Here is a 17,009-nt window from a genome sequence, read left to right on the forward strand (position 1 = left end):
CGTGGCCGCTTGGCCCTTGAAGCTCGGTGCCCGCGCCGCCACTGGCCCCCGGAAGGACGCCGGTCGTCGCAGAAGGGCCCTGCTTCTGGATCATCCCTTGAGGCTCTTCACCCGCCCTGCCTGCGGGCGGCTGCGCCATCTGGAGCGCCGCCACCGCGTCGCCGAGATCGGCCACCCGCTTCTCCAGATCTGGACGCCAGTGAACCAGATCGTCGACCTTGGCGGTGGAGACTTGGATCTCCGCGATGGCCTTGTTCTGGGCCTTGAGGGTGTTGTCGAGGCGGTCGAGGAAGGCTTCGATCGCCGGATCCATGGCTACCAAGTGCGTACGCGCTTGCCTGAGGCCTCTGGTCTCGATTAGCTGCGCCAGAGTGGAGCGGTTGCGGGGAATTTACTGGTCTCTGATACCAGATGATAAGGTACTGGTAGATACTCCCTCGATTACTAGCGGCAATCTCTTGCGGATACAAGTTAGGTGGCGGTTACATGAACGATACAAGAATTTGGGTGGCTAGGGTGCGTCGCGAGACGGGAAGAGGAAGGGGGAAGAGCCGGCCGCCGTTGCCGTGATCCTCTGGATACCGAACCATTGCGTTGCTGTCTCCTTTAGTATCGATGCGGTGGGCAACTTGGACCATTCTGGGCCGCAGGTCCTGCAGCTGGGCTTCCGGGTTCAAGCCGCGCGTGGGGCGGCTTGTGGCTGGTTGGTGTCGCTGTCTTGTGGGGCACACCTGTCAGGGGCGCTGACATACGGCAAGCTCAATTTTGGGTAAATGACTTGTATTTTGACAGATCTTTTGACCTTATATGGGTTGATGCCTTGTATTTGACATGAATATAGATGGATGCCTTATATTTTGGTAGACTTTTAACATGTAGATGAGTGAATAAATAGTATTTTCCTTGGCAATTATTTATTATGTGTCAAAAATATGAAGGCTAGTGACAATTGTGCATATATATGTGAGAAAAAAACATCATTATTTTTATGCAAAAGGTGAGATGAACAAAAATGCATTCCATTCCATATATCTAACCAAACACTAAAATGGAACCGTTCCATTTCACCTATTTGTCCAAACCAAACATAGGAACAGAACCAACCCATTCTAGTGGAATGGAACCATGACATTACATTCTACTTCATTCCCCAACCAAACACACCCAGTAAATGCTCTTTAGGTACCATTAGTTTCTCATAGCAGCAGTACTAATATCGATCGTGCAGTGTGCTGGTATCATCAATCTGTGTAGTTTACTCAGTGGAATGATACTTCTTCGGCGACAGTACAATGAGAATTAAATGGTGTTCTATTCACTAGGTCATGATACTTCAACTAAGGAACAATTGAAACTTCCTGGATTAGGGGGAACACACAAAAGGATCATTCTCCAATCTACCATAGACGTCTTGGCATATGCTGTTGCAGCAGAGTTCTGTGCCAAAACCTTCAAAATCAAATAACAGAACTCACTTCAATTTTCTTACATCTAGTCAGTGGTCAAAACAACCAACAATGCAAAGCTAAGTAAATAAACTACCAGCTCTGTGCTAGAAAAAAGGAGATCAGACCTTGGTGATTGACAGTGATGGCCTTTGAACAACAGAGGAACGCAAATCCGCAGAAATTCAATCACAACAATCAGGCATTCCTCTTCATCTCCTCCTCCCTCTTGATATCTTTCTTCTTTCTCATCTTCACTCTCGGCTTCATGGTACGGTGCTGCAAATGCTCAGACTGGAAGGCCACCATCGCCCTGAGAACCCTGACCATCGTCTCCTCGATCTCCGCACCGCTTCCCTCCGGCTCAAGCAGCCGCAGCGCCCTTGCGACTGCCTCCATTGTGCTGACGCACCCCTTATGCGGCTCCTTCTTCACCACGAGCTCCGACTCGAACATGCTGTCCCCGTCCACGCCGCTGTCTACGGGCAGGGAGACGGGGATGGCGAACGAGGAGAGGAACGGGAGGCTGGCGGCGTGCATCTCCTTGGCCTGCTTCCAGGTGCCATCGAGGATGAGGAGGATGGGGTTGGAGCGCGCGGAGGGAGGCGTGGAGCGGCACCAGGAGGCGAGGTCGGAGGCGGCGGGTGATGGGAAGAGGAGGAGGACGGGGTTCGGGGAGGGAGGGGGGATGAGTGGGGTGGAGGAGGGGCGGAGGCGCCATCCGGGGAGGAGGTGGAGGTTGGCGAGGCAGCGGGCGAGGAGGGGGAGGGTGGAGAGCGGGTTGCGGTGGAGGGCGTGGGGGTGGTGGAGGACGACGACGGTGGTGGATGTGTGGAGCGGGGAGCGGGGAATGTGCGGGCAGAGACAGACGCGGGACGGGCGCCCGCAGCCGGCGTGGCAGATGGCGCGGCCAGGTGGTGTCGGTGTGTCGCCGCCATCGTCGTCGGAGGCGGAGGAGAGTGGGAAGTCCAAGTCCATCTTGTGACTTTTTTCTTTCCTAAGGAGAGAAAAGTCCGTATTATAACCATGAACTAATCTTTCGGTTTAAAATTCAACCCTCAACTCTAAGACTGTTTAGACCCTTAGGCCTCCTTTGGTTTGGAGGAAATTCATAAAAATTCTAGAGGATAGGATTTTTATAGGATTTTTTTCTTTAGAGTCCTTTGGTTTATAAGAATGGATTCCTATTCCTACATAGGATTGGTTCCTATCATTCACATTTCATAGGAAAATAAAAATGAGACTAGACTCAATGGAAAAATTCTTTTGGTGTCAACCAAATGACATCTTGTTTTGCTATTTCTACTCATAGGATTTGAGATACATGTCATCTCATTTCCTACAAGATTTCTATTCTTACGATAATCCTATCCTATGAACCAAAAAAGTAACGTTTCACTAGGTTACCCTCCGCTGGTTTTACCTTGTTTTGACCGTAATGAGCTGTATTGACTCTGTTGACTGCTCACAAGGCAACACCATGTCAACTTTGACCTCTCCTCACATATGAGATCCATTCAGTAAATAAATAAGGACAAGGCCCGCGGGCGCACGGTCGCCCGATCGCAGCCCCGAGCGTTCTCCCAGAAAAGGAAGAAGCCGCTCGCGCGCGCGATCAGACAGCCAGAAACGGAAAGCAGCCCCGCGCGCGCAAAAAACCGACCAACCCAAGCCCGTGCGAATCACGGGTGGATCGCGCGCGCCCCGATCACACCTGGTCCACCCCTGGCCCCCGCTTCCTCGTACCCGTCGTCCCAGGCTTCGGTCCCCCCACCCCCTCCCTGCACCCCCGCCCACGCTTCCCCTTGCGGACGCCTCACGCACCCCCCTCCTCCTTTTCCTTGAAGGACAAGCCCACGCACGAGTCCCCTTCTTCCTCCTTGCTCCTGCCTTTCCTCCTCTAAACAAGATCTGCCCCATCTATGGCGTCTTGAAGAACAAAGCCGACCAGGAACACCTCCTTCCTCCTCCTTGCTCCATAAATCAGATCCAGAGAGAGAAAAACCAGACCTACCTGCCCCTAAAAAGGTAAGCACCACCTCCACCCGACTCCTCTCTCTTCCCTACTCAACCACCCCTGCCCCTCCCTGCTTGAACATCAACTAGTCCAATTTTCAGTTCGTTCTTTTGATCTGGTGAAAAAAGCAACTATAGTGGCGACAGCATTACGCATCTTGAGCAACTATTATGATACAAAAAAGCAACACCAGTACAAAAATAGAGCAACTCTAGTGGGAAAGAAAATGCAGGACCATTGCGTTTTGCAGGTGCATTGCAACACGAAAACATAATTTCTCTATATTGTATGCATTGAAACCTGCTTGGCTTTCTTTCCTATCCTATTATAAGGTGCTTGGGGTTCATGAGCAACCCTGATCAGAAAAAGTAACCTGACAACTCGAACAATTAACTGAAGCAACTATGTTCATTTTTGAAGCAACTCTGGTAAAAAAAGAGTTGTCCAACCGTAGCTGTTCAGAAATTCTAGAGTTGCCTCTACCAGATGTGAGAACATGTCAACTCTAGTACTAAAACACATGCAACTTCCATGTGCATTAATGCATGAACTATCAAGAACATAAAAACTCAAGTTATAGACAGGGGTAGAAAGTATTAACTTGCATGTGTTAACACATAGCTTTTGCTATATCAGTATGGTTCTCGCTAAAAAGAAGACACAAACGACAAACGCATAAAACAAAGGTCGCGTCATAAAAACAGATTCGAACAATCCCACACTAAGATACTTTGCTACATTCCATATGGTCTCACTAAAAAATAAAAAGACATCAACTACACCAAATGATAGGCCTCCTGCTCCTGGTAAGCTCTCCGTCAGATATGCACATTGGTTGTTTCTTTCCCATCATCAAAAGTTGTAATCTGCTGCTGAAAAAAGGCACAAATGAATCAGCGCATGTCGTGTAAAAACAAATCTTTGCTGTTGTATATGTGTGTCATACTGGTAGAAACATAACACATATAAGAAAACAAGAAGAAACAAGAAACTTTTGAGGAAAAAGAAGATATGAATTGCCTCTGTTTAACTTTATAGTTGCCCAAACAAGTGTTTATAGTTGCTCCTTTATATTCTACAACTAGTTTGTTCATAAAGGTCATGTATGCTTTTGTGGTGGGCTAACACACAATTTGTTGCTGGTTGATTGTTCATGATGATTGATCTGAATGAACCACCGCTTGACGTAGAGTCCATCAACATTTGAGTCGAGTTGGGTGCACCCTTCTTGCATGCAGGGGGTGAACAGGAACATCAACAATTGGAGGAGGAGGTTGGTGAGTCTCCTAACCCCAATGTTGGCTCTAACACTACTCATGTTCCGGACAATCATGTTGCCGCTCCCCCACCTATGGTTGCTCCTGCTAATGCTTTAGTTCATGAGGCACATGAGTTGGAAGATGAAGAAGTTGGATCACAGCCACAACAACCTTATGTTGGCATGCGCTTCGACACATTAGAGGATACGAGGGAACACTACAATCGCTATGCTTTGATGGAGGGCTTTTCAATCAAGTCAAATACGTCTTACAGGTCGGCCTACATAGGTGTGGTGGAAAAACAGAAATTCTGCTGTAACAAGTTCCACAAACCAGTAGAGAGGGTTGGGATCCCGGATGTTCCCTCGTCGAGCAAAAACACTACACGTCCAAGCTCACCTGAACAAGATGTTGAAGATGATGTCGAGGAACACACTTTCAAGAAGAAGAGGAAATGGAAACTATGAAGCAAACAAAATGTCGTGCTAAGATGGTGGTGAAGCTTAAAGATGACAGATGGGAGGTTATCACTTTTATTGCAGATCATAACCATCCACTGATTGAGAAGCCATCACTTTCGAAATACCTCCGTTCTCACCAAGGAATCCCGCCGGAACAGAAAAAACTACTGACTCACCTAAATGACTGCAACTTGACAGCAGGTACAAACTCACATTGCGTTAAGTCTTTTTTACCACGGAACTGTTACTTATCCCTGCATCAAGTACCTTGACCCGAGCCAACTATGTTCATTTTTTATGCAACTATGTTCATTTTTATGCAACTATGTTCATTTTTTGTGCAACTCTGATAATTAAAAAAATCATGACCCAAAACAGAAACACCTTGGTGTTGCCTATTCCTACCTCAACTACTTGGGTTTGTTTCCTATCCTAGTATAAGCTGCTTAGGATTCATGGGCAACCCTGATCAGGGGGAAAAACTGGCAACTTGAATAGTAAACTGAGGCAACTATGTTCATTTTCCGTGCAACTCTGAAAATAAAATAAAAGACATCACTCAGGGGGATACAGGCTTGGTTCTTGTTCTGCTTATGCATAATTGTTACTTTATGTTATCTATAAAAAACATGTTGCTCGCTGCACTGTGGTTAGTTAGTCTTGAAAAAAACAAGTTTCTGTTTTTTTATGGCAGGAAAAATGATGATGTTAATGTCATCATACTACGGCTCGAAATTGATTGTTCCGTACACAGCTAAAGCCATCCATAGCCACTGTTCGAAGCTCAACGCCCCAACTAAAGACATTAACATTGAAGAAACACTAAACTACTTTTGCAAGGTGATGGAAAATGACCCAGGATTTTTCTTTAAATGCAAGACAGATGCGGAAGGCAGGACAGAAAACTTGTTTTGGGTGGATGGTGCGGCACGGAAAGCATACGTGGAGGCTTATCATGATTGCGTGTCATTTGATGCAACTTATCTCACGAACATGTACAATATGCCATTTGCCCCCTTCATTGGAATCAACACACATGGGCAGTCAATAATGCTCGGGTGTGGATTTGTCCCGCAGGAACTAGCCTCAAGTTATGACTGGTTGTTTGATGCTTTCCTAGAAGCAATGGATGGTTTGGCTCCGGACAACATCATCACGGACCAAGATGTTGCTATGGCACAATCTATCAAGAGGAAGTTCCCGGCAACGATTCACCATTGCTGCCATTGGCATGTAATGAAGAAAGCACAAGAGAAGCTTGGCCCTGTGTTGGCTAGGAACCCGGATTTGGTAAAAGACTTCAATGAATGCATTGACTTCAATTTCACCCCGGCTGAGTTTGAAAGGAAATGGGTTGCACTTCAATTGAAATATGAAGGTCTTATGCATGGTCACTTTGAGAAACTCTATGAAGATTGGGCTACATGGGTGCCATGTTACTTCAAATTCAGGTTCTTCCCTTTCCTTCAGTCAACGCAACACAACAAAGGGTTCAATGTTGTGTTGAAGTGCTATGTGAAGCCACACAAGTCAATTCTCAACTTCGTCAAGCAATATGAGAAGATTCGGGTACACATACTCGTGAGGGAGGGCGGGAACGACTACCGGACAGAGCATCTAGAGGCACAAAGATGATCGCGTTTCCCCATTAAGAGGCATGCCTACAAAGCATACACTAGGGACATCTATGTGAAGTTTAGAACTAAGTTTTAGATGATTGGCCAGTACGATGTGCGTCCCGCTAGAATCAACTTCTATTACCTTGAGCCCAATACAGAAGAAGTTCTAGGTTATGGCTCGAGAAAGTACCTAGTCACAGTGAGACCAGAGCCAGCTATCTACGATTGCGAATGTTGCAAGTGGCATAGGGACGGCATGCTTTGTTGCCATGTCTTGGAAATCTTCACACACCTTGGCGTTAATGAGATACCTGAACACTACATCAAGCATCGTTGGACGCAAGATGCAGTGCCAAGTGCACCACCGCCACCTAACGAGGGCCCTCCGCATCACTTGCCCACTGAGTCAGGGAACCAAGTTCGGCAAGTGACTCTGACAATGAATTTTGCAAAGCTAGCCAAGAAGGCAATGACTAGTGATAGGCAGCCACTGCAGTTAGGAGGCACATGAAAGCAGCATATACTGAGGTTACTAAGCTGAATAAACTGAGGAAGAAGAGGCTAAAGGCAGCCCGAGAAGCGGCTCGTGCTAGGGAAGCATCAAACCCTAATGCCCCAAGTACTTCAAACCAACCTCCTGCCCCCCTGCTCCTATGGATCCACCTCGTTCAGTCACGAAAGGGCGCAGCCGCAGCAAGCGCTTCAAATCAGCCCTGGAACTACACCCTATGAAAAAGAACAAGTGCAGCATTTGTGAATCAATCGATCACACTACTGCGACGTGCCTAGGGAAGCTGATGTGATCGTTACCACATGAAGATAATGACCCCTGGGCTTGCAAAACTAGCGGAAAGTAAGGAAAAAAAGAGCAAACAGTGTCCTGGTAGATGAAGCAATTGAGGTCTGGTTTCTGAGCAAATGTAGAAGGGAAATCAAGCAACTGCCAGCTTCAAGAAAAGCAACGATGAAATCATTTGCATGGACTTGTTTTAATTTATGTGTTTTCCTAGCTTTGAATTCACAAATTGGAGACTGTGTGGAGGTAGATGCTTGACATTTGTGCTTATATTCCTTACTCGTAAAACATGCAAAATCCTATGGATGCTTGTGATTTATGCAAACATGTTATAGGTGGTTTGGGGCAAACTTTTGTGAGTTTTGTAATGGAACACATTAGTATTCGCATTTGATATTCTCTAATGGAACACATTGATCAGGAAAAAAAATGTACCTAGATATTTGTTCACTTGTTGGCCGGTTTGAGGATCTCCTGCCATGGAATCTTATTCAGGTCACACTTCAGCATGGAGATGGTCATCTTCTTCCTGATGTTTGGTATGTCGCTTTGTCCGTAGTTCGGGAGCCACGTCCCGTTCCACAATAACGCGTTTATCAATGCGAATATGCTACAGTCACCGTTGCAAAAAAACCAAATGTCAAGAAAGCACTTGCAAAAAAAGCAAACACTACGTCTTATAACAACGATATTTATGTATGTGGGTTGGTCCTTACGATACAGTCTGCTTTGGTCCATTGATATCCACAAGCGGGAACTTGTCCATTGTCTTTGCTTGTTTTGGATAGTACTTGTCCCACAACACACGAACTACAGCTACAATAGCCCTTGCAACATCATCCAGCCTCTTGCTTTTCTTTAACATCCTCCATGAGTCAAACACTTCGAACCTTTTGTCCCTCAGATTGATGTTGAGTACCCAGTAGTGGTGTGCATCATCGGCGTTCTCAGGGTCTAAATTTTCAAGCACAGGAATCATAACCTTCAAGAAAAAAAACCATGTCAGCATACCAAAAAAGACATCAACTACTGATATGTTTTTGGGCAACTCTATATGTTTGTATGAGCAACATCTCATATGATTTTAGGCAACTCTATAGAATTTTAGGCAACTTCTGGCATAACTCTCAAAACACTAAAAAAACATCAAAAAACTTCTGACAATGTGTATGAAGCTTCTGCAAAATGGCTTATCAGGCAACTCAGTGGCTTTTTATGAGCAACTTATCATGTGATTTCAAGCAACTCCTACGATTTCCTGACATCGGCTTCTAGAAAAAAAATCTAAGAAAAATAGAATAGAGCCTTTTATCATGTTTGACAACTAGTAAAACACATGGACCATACCATGTCTTGCTCATCCAAACGGTTTGATTTTTTGAACCTATCATGCAGGTCCCTCACATCTAGATCGAGCCTTTGAAGCCAAGTCTATGGAGAAATGTAGAATCAGATAATAAAGCAACAACTTCAGTGCCAAAAAACAAAAAAAGGAAAAACTGTGGGTTTTTATTTCTCTTACCGAAAACCTAACAGGCATGATTATTTTCTTGGACACCACCTGTCTGTTGTACATGATTGCTTCAATCCCTAACTCAAAGACATGTGTCTTCATCCATCCTGCCTTCCTCATTGATTGAGCAAGCTCCTTGATTGTGCAGAAGTAACCATGATAGTTTATGATTTGCAGCTTGTAGAACAAAAAGAAAGGCTCTGTTAAGAAAAATAACAATAGGAGAGATCATTGCATGCAAAAAAAGAAAAAAGCAGGAAAAAAGTGGCTACTGGAACAAACACACACGTTGTATCATCACCCTGCGATGTCCTTCTCGTCCCTCCTCCTCCTCCAAGCAACAGAATCAGTGCATACACTCTGTTTGTCTCTGCATTGCATGTGAAATCCTTCATCATCTCTACATTCACATATGGTGACCTCTGTGATGGTGGAGCTTTATGTATCCTCCTCTCACGCTTCTCGGGAACAGGTTCTTCCGAGCTGCTGGCTGCACCTTTGCCAGATGATCCCCCCTCAGCGGTAGTTTTTGCAACTTCAATTGGCGTGCTGAAACCGGCAGGTGACATGTGCCCCGCACTCTGACCTACAACATTTTTCACTGCCCCCTCGACAATTTCATCGAAGTCCATATTGCCCTAGTCAATTCCCCACTCAATGTCACCGGTGGCAGCTACGTTTGCAACCCCCTTATCCTCTGCTGCCTTGCCCTCCTCGCCTGTTATTCCTGCTGGCTCATCTATCCCAAGATCGAAAGGTGGAGCTGGACAGTAATCATCTCACACAATGCTCCCAGACTTTGATCTTTGCAGCAATCGTGCTTCTTCACCTGAATCGCATGCTCCTTTGTTTGCTGGTAGATTGATGGCAGTTGATGTTCGTATTATAGGTATGGTGCCAGCAGAATTACTCGTCGCGAGCGGTGGCGTCGAACCTGGGCTCACACACTTGTCAAGGAGCTTGTTGATGTCCCTAACATCATCCAATGAGATTTCTTTCCCCTTTGCAGAACATGCTTGCTTGTTGGGGAGTATCGGAGGCTTGTCTGTTGAGTCCTGGGCAGTTGCTTGCTCCTGCTTAGGGGTTGCTTCCTCAAGCACAACAGTTGCCTCCATACTTTGCATGGGAGGGGCTGCTGATTCCTGGGCAGTTGCTGCGTGCATGCTCACTCTGGTTGCCTGAGTTTTTTACTGAGTTGCTTCAAAAGTAGCACCAGTTGCTTTGTTTTCAGTATTTGCTGATTCGGTAGTTGCTCTATTTTCACTCTTTGCTGATTCAACACTTGCTCTGTTTTCAGTCTTTGCTGATTCAGTAGTTGCTTGTTTTTTCTGTTCGGTTGCTTGCAGAATATGACCAGTTGCTGTGTTTTGCTTCTTTGCTGCTCTTTTTTGGTAAACCTTGCTTTTTGTTGGTGATGTTGCTTTCTGACTTGCCGCTTCATCTGTCGGCCTCTGAGCTGTCGGAGCTTGCTGGCTGGTTGTCGTAATTGCAGCACTTTGAACAGCCGCATCCTCGCTTCCTTTTGGAGACATAACACATGCCTTAACTGTCTTATGGCTCACTTTCTTGACCTTCCTTGTGGCAGCCGCTCCAACTCCTCCTGCAAGCTTTCTTTCCTTCTCTTTTTGGCCAAAACTTGGTAGTTCCAACTCATCTACCATCGTCTCAAGGCACAAATCCATCACGGATAATTTTTCCTCAGTTGGCATCACAGGCATCGGGAAAAGAGGGATATCATGGGTCTCGGGAATGACATATTTCTGTCTGTACTGGGTATCTCCAATCCTCACCACATCTGCAGCTAAAATGACAGGCCCACTCTGAACCTCAAATGGCTCCTTCCGCATGTCCATCTTAACAAAGCTGCTCTGAAAAAAACTGTCGGCACTTTGGATGCTTCCTTGTGTGCTCTCGACGAACATCGTTTCCTCTGCCTTACTTCTTTCCTTACCAGTGCGCTTGAGTCTCTCCATGATGGTACTTAGCGGCACCTCGTCGTCGCAACTGCCCCCACGCCACCCCGGATTTCGTGCACCTCCCTCATCATCACCACCTCCCTTGCTGGGCTAGTCGGTGCTAGCGTTGCCGCCATTCCCGCCATCATCCTTATCTTCACCCCCTTCTTCCCACCCCCGCCATCTTGCTCCACATCATCATCTTCATCCTCTCTATCTTCCTCCTCTTTTTCCTCTTCTTCACTCTTTTCATCATCCCGTTTCTCCTCTGATTCCCCCTCTTTCTTATCTGGTTCATTCTCTTTATCATTGCCCCCTTCCACATTTCTCTTCTTCTCTTTGTCCTCTTCATCATCCCGTTCCTCTTCATCATCCTCCTCCCTGTCATGCTCTTCATCTTCAACATCATCCTCATCATCGTCTTCCTCATCTCCACCATCTTCTGCGCCAGCAAGGGCGGCTGTGAGTTGTCAGCGTCCATGTGCTGTGAATCATTATCGTCATATTCTGTGGCTGCTGGCGGGCTGCTGTATGACGGAGCATCATCATCATAGTCATCGTCGTCATCGTCATCGTCATTGTCGTCCCCGTCATTACCCGAACTCTCCTCTTCAGGACTGTCCTCATCTTTCCCTTCCTCTTCTTCTTCTTCTTCTTCTTCTTCTTCTTCTTCTTCTTCTTCTTCTGAAGATTCAAATTCTTGCTCGTCAGATTCCTCCTCCTCATCATCGGACGCCAAAAGTGTCTCCTTGCACTGACTGCTACTGCCCCTTGTATTCTTTTGCTTTGCAACCTTCTGTTGTTTCGGACTTGCCGCTGCCTTTTTCTGCCGTGATGATTGACGTATGCTTGCGACCCTAGAAACACTTGTGCCTACTGGTTCAACCTCCTCCTCTTCCAACTTGCCCACCCCTTGAACAAACCTCCCAATTTGGACTGATATTTCAGAGCACATATCATGGACCAGCATTGACAACCTCCTTTGTTTCTGCAAAAATACAAAAATACAAAACTCGAAAAGATGAGCAGTCTATACAACAACAACGATAAACGAAAAAAGCACTCTGTTTCTTATGAAAAGGGCAAAACCATGATGACAAAAGAAAATACATTGCTATTGTAGTTTTGAGGAAGCCTCGCAGCAACAAACTTCTGGATGTGATCCATGCTCCCAAAAACACTATCTTCTGTGCATCTCGAGAACTCGGCTTTGAGCTGTTTGTTGTAAAAAAATGTACATGATAAACTCAATTAGCAAAAAAGATCAAACAGAATTCAAAAAATAGGAAATGAATGAGCAACTGCCTCCCTAACTTAGGGCAACTACAAGCAGTATTGATGGCAACTACAGTTATGGACATCACAAAAACCTACAACACCTACAACAACCCCCCGATAAAAATTGAGCAACTATAGAAACTATAAATTATTGGCAACTGTTGCTTAAAAAGACTAATGTAATTGGACATGCATGACTACTTGGAGACAAAATGATGAAGATTACCATGTGAAATTCCATGTAAAAACTATCATGAAACTAGCTTCATAAAAGCAACTAGCTTCCTAAAATTAGGCAACACAATCCCTATAGGTGGGCAACTGCATAAAAAATCAAGCAACTACAAAAAAATTCTGTTCAGATAGTAAAGTGACACTTACTCGTAACTTTCCATAGGCACCCTTCCTAATCCTGTCCTTCTTAATTACTGCTTTGATCAGACCTTCATTCCATGCTTTGGCCCTTGGAAGAACAGTTGCCGTCCTCTCATCCACATAATCCTTATGGACTGTCCTAAAGTCCACGTCAAGCGAGTCAAGGTATAGCAGTTGTTTCAAAAAAATAGAGAAACACATGTCAGTTGCGAAAAAACCTATCCAACTTCAGCTTGAAACATATAACGCGAAATGAAAAACGAAAAAACAAGGGGGGAGGCCTAGATCATTTTACCACTAGGTGAAAAAGGCAGCAACATATAGTATTCTTCTTGTCTCCAAAACCCATGAAAGCAAGCCTAAGTTGGTCGACGACAAACTGGCAAACATTTGAATTCACAACCTCACGTGGATTCAGCGCAGCTGAGTATGCGTGCGGTGACACCTTCAAGCTGGTCGTCGGTGCAAGAAAACAGCTATAAACAACAACCAGCCAAGCACTTAAGAACTTGTCGTCCGCAACAGCTCCCATATCATTTATCATTTTGCACCACTCGGTCACTGATGGCGCGGGCCCTGTCGGGATGTCAAACATCTCATTGAACAACCTAATTACATCTGGCTCCACTTCATATGCAACATTCCTCTGCCCCCTTGGCAAACCCTAGATTCTTTCTACGCTTGCTGCATCAACTGGGATCTTCCCCCTATCTGGGATAACAAGCTGTGACAACTCTGGATCATAACACTTCATCACAAACTTCACAAGATCTCCTTTCATTGTTCTTGTCCCGATATCAAGCACACCCCCAAAGCTTATATCACCAATGGTATCCTTTTGTGTATCATCGAGGCCACTGTTTAGGAGAAAAAGTCTTGAAGGTGATGCCCTGTTCCTCGGTGGTGGCCCACTGCTACCAATCTGCATACAAATTTAAAAAATGAGCAACCCACTATATTAAGCTGAGCAACTCACTGTACTAAACTAAGCAACTAGATCTATATTGAACTGCAACTGTTAGTACTAAACTAGGCAACTGCTACACTACTATTCTGCTGCTTATCAAATGATAGGAGTGCATATACAATAAGAAAATGCCATGCTGACTTGAGCATTACATATTTCAAGGATGCCTCCCTTCTTTTAAGTTTTTCATAAGAAAAATACCTCATCCGCAACTTTCTTCGCACGTTTCGGATTTCTCCCTCCTTCATCGTGAGGGGCGGAATCAGTGCCCCATTTCCCCGCCCGACCTCCCCTGGCAGAATTGGTGGCCCGTTTCCCTGCCCGACCACCACGTACAGGATCCTGATTCGCCCGCCCGCGCTTGCGTCCAACATTACTCCTTGCTGGTTGAGCTGCCACTTCTTCTCCCTCATTTTCACCATCAGTTCTACCCGCATGCCTTTTGCTTTTCGGAGCCATTCTGTACAAGAAAACACAAAAAAACCATGTTCATGAAAACAGATACAACCATATACAAAAGCCCTATAACTCAACTGCTCAAATGATACTACTTGCATTTGGAGCTAACATCACTGTTATTTGGAGATGAACAAAACTCCATTTATTCCCTACCCAGAGATAACTCAACAACTGAATTGCTAGTGCTTGCAAAAGCAATTTGGTATTGAGAACTATGCAACTACTCATTATTTTGTGGCAACTAAAAATAAAGCACATAAAAAAACTACTCATCACAAAAAGGTCACATGTTCATCTTCATCACATTAGCTAAAAGATAAAAAACACTCAGGCTTTGCCGCTTATTCATGAGAGATATCTCATCTCCTATTCATAGTTGCAATGAACGACCGCAGCTCGATGGTGGATATAAGCAACGTCATGTTTCATACAGTAAATTTAAAGAACACTACAAAAAGGATATCAACTTGGTGTTGCAAATCTAGGAAATAACTAAAACTAAAATCAACCAATCACAAAAACCATTTCCCCAAAAAAACAGTGCATCCCCTGACCCCTCCATGAACTGCCCAAGTCAGATGCATCCCCTGACCCGCCCCCTTGCAAATTTGTAGGAAAAAATCTAAGCAACTAGCATCAAATTTATGAACAACTACCCAAGTAAGATGCATCCCCTGACCCCCCCTCGCAAAATTTGCAGCAAAAAACTAAGCAACTAGCATCGAATTTATGAGCAACTACCATAAAAAAATGAGCAACTGTCCCCAGTCAGATGCATCCCCTTGCCTTGCCCCTCCATCTCACAAATTACAGGAAAAATCTAAGCAACTCCATCAAAATTATGAGCAACTGCGTCTTGAGAAGCAAGCAACATTGAAAAAACAAATCCTATGCACCAGTCACTAGGATTTGGTCGCGTGTATCCCCTTACAGCGACTCAATCCCGCCTACCCCCAGCAGAAACCCACCCCCTCCCCTCCCCCCGCCATAGCAACGCCACGCCCTCCAAAAGCATTCACAACGCGGAGCCTGAGGACGCCATGGACAACCTCGTGCCAGCCCCCTCACCGAAACTCTAACTCCATGGAGCGTAAACAGGGGAGTAGAGCGAGAAAAACAGGGGAGCAGGGGAGGAGGAAATAGCGGTTTACCTCTGCCTGCAGCCGGCGACTCACGACGCTCGCGGACGGCCTCGCGCATCGGCGACTCCACGCCGGATCCACCGCTGTAGCACCCCGCCTCGCTGCGCCATTGCTAGAGGAGAGGAAAGGGAGAGGGAGAGGAGTTCGAATGAAATTTGCGGGGGGTGCGGGCGGTTTCGAACAAGACGAGCGGGGGGTGCGGGCGGTGATACGTCTCCAACGTATCTATAATTTTTGATTGCTCCATGCTATATTATCTACTGTTTTGGACATTAGTGGGCTTTATTATCCACTTTCATATTATTTTTGGGACTAACCTATTAACCGGAGGCCCGGCCCAGAATTGTTGTTTTTTGCCTGTTTAGGGTTTCGAAGAAAAGGAATATCAAACGGAGTCGAAACGGAATGAAACCTTCGGGAACGTGATTTTCTCAACGAATAAGACCAGAGAGACTTGGACCCTATGTCAAGAAAGGAACCAGGAGGCCACGAGGTAGGGGGGCGCGCCCACCCCCACCAGGCGCGCCCTCCACCCTCGTACTCCTTCCTCCTATATATATCCACGTACCCCCAAACGATCAGAACAGGAGCCAAAACCCTAATTCCACCGCCGTAACTTTCTGTATCCACGAGATCCCATCTTGGGGCCTGTTCCGGAGCTCCACCGGAGGGGGCATCGATCACGGAGGGTTTCTACATCAACACCATAGCCCCTCCGATGAAGTGTGAGTAGTTCACCTCAGACCTACGGGTCCATAGTTAGTAGCTAGATGACTTCTTCTCTCTTTTTGGATCTCAATACAATGTTCTCCCCCTCTCTTGTGGAGATCTATTTGATGTAATCTTCTTTTTGCGGTGTGTTTGTTGAGACCGATGAATTGTGGGTTTATGATCAAGTCTATCTATGAATAATATTTGAATCTTCTCTGAATTCTTTTATGTATGATTGGTTATCTTTGCAAGTCTCTTCAAATTATCAGTTTGGTTTGGCCTACTAGATTGATCTTTCTTGCCATGGGAGAAGTGCTTAGCTTTGGGTTCAATCTTGCGGTGTCCTTTCCCGGTGATAGTAAGGGCAGCAAGGCATGTATTGTATTGTTGCCATCGAGGATAACAAGATGGGGTTTTCTTCATATTGCATGAGTCTATCCCTCTACATCATGCCATCTTGCTTAAGGCGTACTCTGTTTTTAACTTAATACTCTAGATGCATACTGGATAGCGGTCGATGAGTGGAGTAATAGTAGTAGATGTAGGCAGGAGTCGGTCTACTTGTCTCGGACGTGATGCCTATATACATGATCGTACCTAGATATTCTCATAACTATGCTCAATTCTGTCAATTGCTCAACAGTAATTTGTTCACCCACCGTAGAATACTTATGCTCTTGAGAGAAGCCACTAGTGAAACCTATGGCCCCCGGGTCTATCTTTATCATATTGATCTCCTACTACTTAGTTATTTCCTTTGCTATTTACTTTGCCTTTATTTTACTTTGCATCTTTTATCATAAAAATACCAAAAATGTTATCTTATCATATCTATCAGATCTCACTCTTGTAAGTGGCCCTATAGGGATTGACAACCCCTATTTGCGTTGGTTGCGAGGATCTATTTGTTTTGTGCATGTGCGAGGGACTCGCGCGTAGCCTCCTACTGGATTGATACCTTGGTTCTCAAAAACTAAGGGAAATACTTACGCTACTTTGCTGCATCATCCCT

At 45.5% G+C, this 17,009-nt stretch overlaps 1 protein-coding gene across 1 annotated transcript; it reads right to left on the minus strand.

The window, feature by feature from the left end:
* Positions 1 to 931: 931 nt before the first annotated feature.
* On the minus strand, positions 932 to 2,432 carry LOC123106831 (tRNA-uridine aminocarboxypropyltransferase 2). Its single transcript, XM_044528871.1, has 2 exons — positions 1,574 to 2,432; positions 932 to 1,449 (listed from the first exon to the last, which is right to left on the minus strand). The coding sequence occupies exon 1, from the start codon at positions 2,421 to 2,423 to the stop codon at positions 1,644 to 1,646; it is 780 nt and encodes a 259-aa protein (XP_044384806.1). The 5' UTR covers positions 2,424 to 2,432; the 3' UTR covers positions 932 to 1,449; positions 1,574 to 1,643.
* Between the last annotated feature and the right edge of the window lie 14,577 nt (positions 2,433 to 17,009).

The sequence above is a fragment of the Triticum aestivum genome, chromosome 5A (assembly GCF_018294505.1).
Source record: "Triticum aestivum cultivar Chinese Spring chromosome 5A, IWGSC CS RefSeq v2.1, whole genome shotgun sequence".
NCBI classification, from domain to species: Eukaryota; Viridiplantae; Streptophyta; class Magnoliopsida; order Poales; family Poaceae; genus Triticum; species Triticum aestivum.